The 10,395-nt window shown below is 51.3% G+C and overlaps 1 protein-coding gene across 1 annotated transcript in view; it reads right to left on the reverse strand.

Moving 5' to 3' along the window:
* The window catches only part of LOC130015900 (patatin-like phospholipase domain-containing protein 4), a 45,453-nt gene extending 35,514 nt beyond the window's left edge, over positions 1–9,939 (reverse strand). The window contains exons 1-4 of the mRNA XM_056106645.1: positions 9,760–9,939; positions 8,783–8,877; positions 8,519–8,654; positions 7,126–7,191 (exon numbers count right to left, since the gene is read on the reverse strand). Coding sequence (XP_055962620.1) covers positions 7,126–7,191; positions 8,519–8,654; positions 8,783–8,877; positions 9,760–9,939 — 477 coding nt within the window. The remainder of the gene's footprint in view (positions 1–7,125; positions 7,192–8,518; positions 8,655–8,782; positions 8,878–9,759) is intronic.
* Between the last annotated feature and the right edge of the window lie 456 nt (positions 9,940–10,395).

Genomic DNA, 10,395 nt, shown 5'->3' on the forward strand with positions numbered 1-10,395 from the left:
GGACGTCTGGGTGTGGCTTGGGATTTGGCGGGAGCAGAGAGTGTCTCTTGCTGCCGGCTTTGCAGCTGTGTCTGTCCTGAGCACTTGACGCCAGTGCTGTGATTTGCGTTCCATACTCCCGTGGGAGCCAAAAGGTTATACCAGCCCTGGCATTAAAGTGTGGAACAGAGTCGCTGTGATGCTCAGGGACCACGAGAAGCCTGAGACTGAATCAGGGAGGCAGCCGTGGCAGGGCGTCTGTCTTAGGCCCTGCACCGTCCCTCTTGGCCCCAACACGCCAGTTTTGTTGGAGGCCACACCCGGTGGTGTTCAGGGTTTACTCCTGGCTCTACACTCATGGGCGAGGCTTGAGGGAACCTGCTGGGTGCCAGGGATCAAACCCAGAGCAGCCACACGCACAGCAAGTGTTCTCCCCACTGGATGTTGACTCCAGGCCCAACGTCATTGTGTTTTATTTTTTCTTATTGCTTTATTGAATCACCATGAAATACAGTTACAAAGCTGTTCACGATCGGGTTTCAGTCATACAATGCTACAACACCCGTCCCTTCACCAGTGTCCCCAGCTTCCCTCCTGCCACCCCCTCTCTGCCCCAGCCTGCCTCTATGGCAGGCACTCTTCTTCTCTGTCTCTCTGTCTGTCTCTGTCTCTGTCTGTATGTCTGTCTCCAACCCCCCCCCCATTTGTGCATTATGGTTTGCAATAGAGACATCACGTTTTGTCCTTTACCAAACCCTTTCAGCACACATCTCCCATCCCGAGAGATTCCTCCAATTATCCTTGTCATAGAGGTTCTTTTTCTAACCCAGCTGCCCTCTTCCCCAACTCTTCTTTTTTCTTTATTGATTCGCCGTGAGGTATAGTAACAAAGCTTTCATGTTTGTGCTTCAATCATACAATCATCAAACACCCATCTTTTCAAGAGCACACATTTTTGTATTTTGGTCACTGTTTCTTTTGAGGTGCAGAAGCTTCTTAGTTTCAAGATAGTCCCATTTGTCTATCTCTGTTTTCACTTGCTCGGCCAGTGGCATGTCATCTTTGAAGATACCATTAGCTTCAATGTGCACTCTTGAAAGGATGGGTGTTTGATGATTGTATGATTGATATCATCTCACACCACAGAGACTGGCCCACATCCAAAAGAACAAAAGCACTGGAGTTGGTGCAGATGTGGCGAGAAAGGGACCCTCCTTCACTGCTGGTGGGAATGTCAATTGGTTCAGCCCTTTTGGAAAACAATATGGACGCTTCTCAAAAAATTAGAAATTGAGCTCCCATTTGACCCAGCAGTACCACTCCTGGGAATATATCCCAGAGAGGAAAAAAAGTACAGTTGAAATGACATCTGCACTTGTATGTTCATTGCTGCACTGTTCACAATAGCCAAAATTTGGAAAAAAAATCTGAGTCCCTGAGAACAGATGACTGGTTAAAGAAACTTAGGCATATCTACACAATGGAATACTGGTTAACTGTTAGAAAAGATGAAGTCATGAAATTTACATACAAGTGGTTCTACATGGAAAGTATCATGCTAAGTGAAAAGAGCCACAAAGAGAGGGACAGACATAGAAAGTGTGCACTTATCTGGGGAATATAAAGTCACAGAATGGGAGACGAATACTCAAGAATAGTTGAGATAAGTACCAGGAGGTCTGCTCCGTGGCTTGGAAGCTGGCAGCACATGCTGGGGGGAAAAGGCAGCTCAGATAAAGAAGGGAACACCAAGTAAAGGATGTTTGGAGGATTCGCTCAGGATGCGAAATGCGTGCTGAAAGTAGACTATAGACTGAACATGATGGCCATTCAATACCTCTATTGCAAACCACAAAAACCTAAAGGAAAGAAAGAGCAAAAGGGAATGCCCTGCCACAAAGGCGGGGCGGTTGAGATGGGAGGGCAACTAGGATCATTGGTAGTGGACAATGGGCACTGGTGAAGGGATGGGTACTTTATCATTGTATAACTGAAACCCAAGCATGAAAGTTTGTAAGTCTACAAATGCACCTCTTGCTGGTTCTCTAATATAAAAAAAAATAGAGCACGTTTTCCACCACCAAAGTCCCTGGTATCTCCCCGACAACCCCCCCCCCCCCACATTCACCACCTACCGCTTCCTGTGTGGCAGACAATTTGCCCAATAATGTCTTTATCTACTTTGGTTAACTTCGATATTTGCGTCCAGTTCCAGCACCACTCATTCTTTCCAAAAATATAATGCTAGACAATGAGTTTTGTATTGCTTGCTATGGATACAATATAATGCCGTGCAGCTGTTCTTGCAGTTCCAAAGTTTTAATAATTAGGTTTTGGAGGATCGCTGCAGCAAGTTGCTCAGGTCCAAGATTCATTTGTGTGTCTCTGGATCATGGCTGTGTGGGAGCTTAAGTAGATGGTGGCTGTGTGGGGAGAAGGAGAAGGACCTACTCCTCTCCGATCCCATGAGGCCTGGCGTTTCCTGCCACCGCCACCCATACCTGGAGGTTTTCACTGTGTTCTAGAAGATGGTGTCTGCCGGGGTTCCTAGAGGACAGGTGGAGGGACGGCACCTGCCCCCAACTAGAGTGGCCCGGCAAAACACTCTGCAGTAGCAAAGTCCAGAGCCATCTCTGCAGCAAGTTGCTTGGGTCTGAGAGTCATTGGTGTGTCCTAGATCATTTATTTTCCCTTGCTCATTTTATGTATCATGAAAGATCATGTGGCTGCATAAGTGGCTGTGTGCTTCTGAGATTCTAAATTATAAACGGTTGGTTCCAGAGACATCGCTGTAGGGAGCTATTCCAATTCGGTTTGGAGAATTAGTCCCAACACCTGCATACCAGAGTATTGCTTGTATGCGTGCTCATAGTCACCGGGATTCCACCTGGAGAAGGCGGGAGACTGCACCTGCTCCATCCGGGGCATCCCGGTGAAGTCAGCTTGGTATTGGGTCTGGAGAAATCTCCAGTGCTGTGATTTCCTCTGGGATCATCACTACTATGTGCGGCAAGATGGTTCCTGGAGGCAGGTTGGGGGCCTGATTCCTGACATCGGGAGCAGACAGGAAGGCGGGATGAAATTGCCTGGTTCCAGTGCTGCCATGTGGTTTGGAGAGTTAGTCCTGACACCCACATACCGGAGCCTTGCTTGTAGAAGCTCATGATCACTGGGATTCCATCTGGAGAAGGTGGGGAGACTGCACTTGAAGAGTCATTATTTCTTACCATGTATTCCTGCCCCTTTACCTCAGCAGTGCCCACTGAGCATAGCACAAGAGAGATGAAGTCTTTCCTGCACGCTCACTCGCTGCCACGGATGCAAGGTCAGTTCTCACCTGGGGGCAGGGGTTGGGGGAAAGCAGGTTTTCCTGTGCATTCCACAGGATTAATGGTGCATGGCATGTTAATAACGTGGAATGCAATTTTATTTCAGGGATTTTGTTTTTCAATGTCAGCATTAACATTTAACTCTTCACCCGTTTTCTCCCCTTCTGCTTTGAATCTTCTGGAGTTTTTTCTGTTGATATGGCAGCCGAAGACCTCCAGGACCAGCCACCACCATGCTGAGACCACTCTCCGCACACATGAAGGTACTGGCAGAGGGACAAAGCCACGCGGGTTCCGGGGCCGAGACCTCCAAGCCTACTCGAATTGAAGTCGAGCATCTTCCACCCAGATCCTCCAAATTCCAGTAGGCGGGGGTCACACCCACCACCTGGCTCCCTGGCGCCGTGTAATCCCATCAGCGGCCAAGACTCAGAGACTATAAAATCCAGATCCCGGACGAGAACAGTCTCTGCCCCCGCGCCTGGGTGTTCCTTCCCGGAGTCCCTTGGAGGGGAGCGGGTTGAGCTTTCCTCCCCGCCCCGACCAGGGCTACGGCAGCCGAAGACCTCCAGGACCAGCCACCACCATGCTGAGACCACTCTCTGCACACATGAAGGTACTGGCAGAGCATCTTAACAGAACTTTTTTTTTTATGACATCTTATTGTCTTATTCCTACTTTGGACAAACTTGCAGGCTATCGAATGTAGCCTGCCCACAGGGCAGAGTCTGGCAAACTCCCCGTGGCGTACCAAATATGCCAAATACCAGTAACAATGATGGGTCTCATTCTCCTAAATAGCCTTGAATATAATCTCAGGGCTAGGATGAAAGAGACGTTACTGGGGCCTGCTCGAGGCAATCGACGAATAACAGGATGATGAAATGAAATGAAATGAAATGAATGTGTCAACACCATGGCCTGGCCATGGTGAGCTCAGCGGTTCTGTGCAAAGATGCCGGCCCCTCTCGGGTTTATCAGTTGCCAAGACAACCACTTTGGAATATCTGGAAGCCTCTTTGCTCCACGGAGCTCCTGGACCTGAGCCAGGAGCTTTTGATCTCGCGCAATGTTGCTCAAGTTTGCTGGAATCTTCTCTGCTCAGCAAGATCCTTTATTTGTGGCCCAGCAACTTCCTGTGGGCTTTGAGGTTGGCCGAAGTATCAGCTGGCCAGAGTGCACACTCTCCAGGCCAGTGTCCACCCAACTGGATGCAGAATCCCATGATTATGATGCCCGTGGGGTGCCCAGGTGACTTATGTCCATTGGAGAAGAGAGACGGAAGCCTTGAGAAGGGGACCTGCCACTTTCTCCCCATCAGCCTCTTCCACCCTGGGACCAGCTGGGAAGACTCCAACTGGTGACGTCTGCGATGAGCCCCTGCATGGCACTCACCTTACATCCTGCCAGCCCCGATAGGCAGACACTGACTACACCTACGTCTCCTTGTTGGCTGCTGCATGGGAGTTACTCCCAGCACCCAATTTCTTGGGGGACACGGGCTCAGGCTTCAGCCAGCCACAGCTCTACAGCAAAGGAAGTAAATCCTCAAGCTCCCCCAGGCTTCTCTGCTCTAAGGGATTCCAGAAGGATACAACATTCAAGCGAAAAAATAGACGATATTGGGAGGTTTTAAGGAAGGGGAGGGAGGGAAGAGAGAAAGAGGGAGAGATAGATAGAGACAGACATAGAGAGACAGAGAGATAGAGGGGGAGGATGAAGGAGAGAAAGAGAGAGCGTACAGTCCTTCTGGTTTTCCACTGGGATGGAAACTTGCATTCAGACAGGTAGCGTGTGAAGAGCCGAGCCAGCATATTGATGAGTACTGACGGCAGGTTCTTCAGGTGTTCAGGTCTGACCTTGTCTGGGCCAGGTGCTGTTCGTTTCTTTACCAATGAAATGGCGTGTCATATTTTGGAGGGGAGAACATTGGGAACGACATATCCATCCTGTGGAATTTGGTATGTGGGCAGGTGGACATGGCTATCGAAGAGATCTGAGTAGAAGTCATGGATAATCTTCTCCATTGCCCTTCTGGAAGATGTGATAGATTCATCAGGACGTCGTAGGGTAGTCATCTTGGTCTTGTAATTGGCGAAGGACAGGCAGGCATTACGAATGCTTTTCCCGGCTTCTGCCGCATCTACCAGTACTTCTGCTCTTCTCTGTTTGAGGTCTTCCTTGATCGCATTTCTGCACTGCTTTGCGAACTCGGACGTTTGCTTGCGGTTGCCTGAGGCATGCGCCAAACCACGTTGGCGAATAAGCTCAAGAGTTTTTGAAGCCAGTCGTCTTTTTGTGACAATCTCTCTTTTGGCGTTCCTCGCACAATCATGGAGGTGCTGAACCAGTTGATCGTATTCCTCGTCAATGTTGTCAACAATGTCATCCTCCCATGTTGCAGCATTAGTGCCAAAGAGCTTCTAGTTGGTGGTCGTTCTGGGAGTTCTCTTCTTAAACTTTGCAGCCCTTTCTCCCCACTCTGTAAAGTAGAATTTTGCATGAAGGAGACGGTGGTCCAATCCTGTTTGGAATTTTGGGACAACAGCAACATCAGTCAGGGAAAACCATTGATTGAATATAATGTGGTCTATTTCGTTGTGGAACCATCCAACGGGAAACTCCCATGTCCAACGTTTAGATTCGACCTTCTGGAACTGTGAGTTACCATGGATGGTCTTGGTCGACATGATGAACTCAGACAGTCTCTCACCCTGTTCGTTCCATTCTAGGCCATGGGTCCCGATGTGGAGTTCTTCGGCTGATCTTCTCAGTCCTATCTTGGCAATAAAATCACCAACAATGATCTTATAGAAGGTGTGGTCTTCTTTATAGAACTTCTCCAATTCCATGTAGAACTTCTCATTTTCTCCTTCATCATAATTGGATGTTGGTGAGTAAATAACAAAGATAGAAACTGCCAGCAGTGAGCCACATCTATTCAAGTGTAAACGTCCGATTCGGGTTGTTAGGCATTTGAATGAATCAATGCTTATGGTCAAGTTCGTGATGCTTCATTCACTCTCAATGGAACAACAATCTCTGAATGCAACAGTTATGTGTACCTAGGTGAAGAAGTCAACATGCCAAATGACCTGGCACCTGAGTTGTGCAGGAAGAAGAGAGCTGCTTGGAACGCCTTCAAAAGCATCGAAGAAATAGCTAAGAGGACAAAGAACCTCCGGCTCTGGGCACATCTCTTTGATTCCACTGTTCTTCCTGCATTAACATACGCCTCAGAGACCTGGGCCCTACGCAAACAGGATGAGAACACTATTCCAGTCTCCCAAAGAGGAATTGAAAGAGCTATGCTTGGAATTTCACGTTTCACTCAAATGAGGGAAAGAATCCAGAGTTCCGCCCTCCATCGAAGATCAAGAATCAGGGACGCTCTCTCGTTTGCCAAGGTATCAAAAATCAGATGGGCTGGACACGTAATGAGATTTGGAGATGACCACTGGACTAGAGCCATTACTGACTGGATTCCACGGGACGTCAAAAGACCGCGTGGCCGCCCACCTACCAGTTGGTCAGACTTCTTCATCAAGATCCTGAACGATCGGTTTGAGGCTCTTCACAGACACCATTGGGCTACACTAGCACACGATAGGGACAAATGGAGACGTTACTGGCGCCCGCTCGAGCAAATCAACGATTAACGGGAAGTCAAGTGATCAAGTGATCAAACAAAAACCACACTATTCCTGGAGGAAACCGCATACCGCTAGCTGACTTCTCATGCAAATACTTATTGTGCATGACTTTCCAAGGCCAAGCACTGTCGGGACCTCCCAGTCCTTGCCAGGGAAGCACCTGCCTGCCCTTTGTACTTAACCAGTGTCAGCCCAGTGTAGATGGGCACAAAGCTGCTAGCCAGCAGCACCTGGGTGGGCAGAGAAGAGATGGCGGGTGAGCCTCGGGGCCCGCACATGCCCTCGCTCTCTGACCTCAGGCCAGCCAGCGGGAGCTGGCATTTGGCAGCAGGAGGGTGGCGTGCCACATGACGGAGGCAAAAGGAACTGGACTAAAAGCGAGCACTGCAATGTCACCTGCCCGAAGAGGTGCTCGAGTGACTCCCGGTGGACTTGACATACGCTATGGGGCCCTGGGAATAGAACCCGGGTGCCTCGTGCAAGGCACAGGCCCACCCCGCTGGACCATCACTCCGGGCCCTGTTCATATTATGCGGACTGGCAGATCTGGAGCCCCTGGTACCTCATGGGCCAAGTTGGCAGCACCTTGGAACATCTCCCTGGGGTCCCGAGACGGCCGTGGCTGATGCACACTGGCTGTGTGTTCCCCTTCGCTCGCCCAATGAGCCACAGGTGCAGCAAAGAGCTTCTGGTGGGGGGCCAGGAAATGCGGGGTGTGGTGGCCGAGAGCTCTGCCCGGGGCGGGGGGGGGGGGAGAGACTGTGCAGGCCACTCCAGCAGCTGGACGTGCTCCCAGCCACCCATGGACGTCCCCGGAAACCCAGGAAATTCAGCGACTGGCCCTGAGCTCAGATGAGCCGCACTGACTGTCCCTCCGGGGGCTCATCCTCCGTTCTGAGTTTTGCTCTGCAGGGACGAATCTGGCATGGCTGGGCAGGTTTTCCCTTTGCAGTTTGCCAGTCCACAGCTGATGGTAAGAAGAGGATGGGGAAACGTGTTTCTCTAAGGTGGGACGCCAGAGTAGAAGGAGCCTGGGCCTGAGGGGTGCTGAGTGATGCTGGAACCTAGGAAGTCACGGACTCATTTCTCCTGGGCGTCCGTTTCCTTGGGCAGCTGCGGTCACAGCCTTCGAGCACAGGAGCAGCTGTAGGTGACACCCGAGGCCACATCCAAGCGTCTGCTGCCCCCACTCATCTCAGCCCGTTCCCCACGGCTCTTCCCAGACAAACTCTCCATGCGTGCCCTTGCCTGCATGTCTCCGTGTGTGCATGAACTGTGTGTACTATGCACACGGGGACAGTGAGCTATCGCAGGATGGTGTATACACACACATGGGGACAGTAAGCTATAGCAGGACGGCGTATACACACATGCGGGCACAGTGAGCTATAGCAGGTTAGTGTAGACCACACACGTGGGGACAGTGAGCTATAGCAGGACGGTGTGTCCCACGCACGTGGGGACAGTGAGCCAACATGACCCGGGTGAGGCCGGGGCACAGGGAGGGTGGCCGAGCGCTGGGCAGAGGCGTCAGGAGTCAGTGCGGGCACCGCCGACCTTGATGAGGTCCTCCTGGGAGCTGAAGCTGGACACCAAGTAGTTTTGCCTGGTCCTGGTGTTGGTGATGGACAAGTGCAGTCGGCGGTGGGCCAGCTGGTGGGCTTTGGCGGGGAGGATGGACTCCATCCCACACCTGCAGGGCACAAACGGGTGCTGCGTGAGCCCCCCGCATGCCCGCAGGCCCGCAGGCGGCCCAGGCAGGGCCCTGGCAGAAAGTGGGCTGGGAGGGGCGGAGCAGGGCTGGCCGTGGGGGCCACTGACCTGAGTTGGGCCACGAAGTCGTAGCTGGGCTTCACGGCCCCGAGGGACTGCCCGCGGATTTCTTCAGCAAACGTGTAGATGAACGCTTTACATTCCTGAGAGATCATGAAGAGTCACTGCCTGCGGGGCGGGGGGTGTCCAGACGGATGCGTGGGGTTCTGGACGCAGAGTCGCGTTCTCTGTGAAAAGCACCTGCACCCTGCACCCTCCCCCTGCCCCATCTGGCTGTACCCCAACTTCCGACTCTGCCACCTGCTCTGGGCCTGGGCAAGCAGGCTTCTCCGACCCTCAGTCTCCACCCCTCACCCCCTGGGTTCTGAAACCATCCCGGCCCCGGCTGGCACAGACGTGGGGAAAACAGGAAACATCTCACGTCTAATCTAGCACTTTTTTCTGCTGCTTCCTCTCTCATCCTGAAGCCCTCGCCACCCTGAAAAGGGATGGGAACGATTTCTGTGTCTGTGTGTGTCAGTGTATTCCTATGTGTCTGTGTGAATCTGTGTGTCTGTGTCTCTGTGTATTTCTAAGTATTTGTGTGTGTCTGTGCATTTCTATATGCTGTGTCTGTCTCTGTGTGTACATATGTGTGTCTCTATATTAGTGTGTGATTGTGTATTTCTACATATGTGTCTGTGTGCGAGTCTGTGTATATGTCTCTGTGTATTTCTATGTGCGTCTGTATCTCTGTGCACTTCTGTGTGTGTCTGTGCGTACATCTATGTCTGTGTGCCTATGTGTATCATTGTGTTTCTGTGTGTGTGTGTGTGTGTGTGTGTGTGGTTGTGGGGCTGTGGGCAGGAACTGAATCCAGAGCTTCTGCCATGTAATTCAAACACTCTGAGGCTGAGACTGATGCTCAGCCTGGGGGATGGGGGGAGGGAGGGGGAGTTTGCTGGCCTGTTTTCCTGCAAGAGGAGGTTTCTGTCCTCCCTTCTGAATGTCCAGGCCAGGAGCAGCCTTCGTTTCTACTGAATTACCTCTAATTTCTGCGGTGCTGTCAGCAGGACCGTGAACGCCAAGGAGCCCGCAGAGGCGCCCGCGAAGGCCTTCATGTCCTTCAGCAGCTTGCTGCCGTGCTTGCAAAGGGCAGACGCTGCCCCCAAGTGGTAGATGCCCAGGAATCCACAGGCGGCAAAGGACAAATTGATGTGCTTCATTGTAACTGTGGAAGCGGCAACAGAAAACAAACAGACCAAAAAAAAACAGAGGCTTCGGTAAGCTGGGATTGTTTCTGAAACTGGGATCTTTTGCTACAAGCTGTCATCCCCAGGGGAATGTTATATCCAGGGGAATGTCATCCCCAGGCTGCCCAATAAATAACTAAGACTCTCTGGGAAGCCCCCAGCTGCCAACTCCTTGCCCCTTACACACACACACACACACACACACACACACACACACACACACCCCTTTGCAGGGAACATTTTCTTTCTCCTCTCTCACCTGGACCCAATAGTGTCACGAGAGACACAAAGCTACAACAGACCCGTAACTGACCCCTGAGGATGCATCTGCTATGGCTATATTGGTGCTAATTTTTATAATCTTTATTCCTTGACCAGAAACACGAATAAGGCCCAAGGTACTTGCCCCCACTCCCCGTTCTTATTTTA

The sequence above is a fragment of the Sorex fumeus genome, unplaced genomic scaffold (assembly GCF_029834395.1).
Source record: "Sorex fumeus unplaced genomic scaffold, SorFum_2.1 ptg000137l, whole genome shotgun sequence".
Lineage (NCBI taxonomy): Eukaryota > Metazoa > Chordata > Mammalia > Eulipotyphla > Soricidae > Sorex > Sorex fumeus.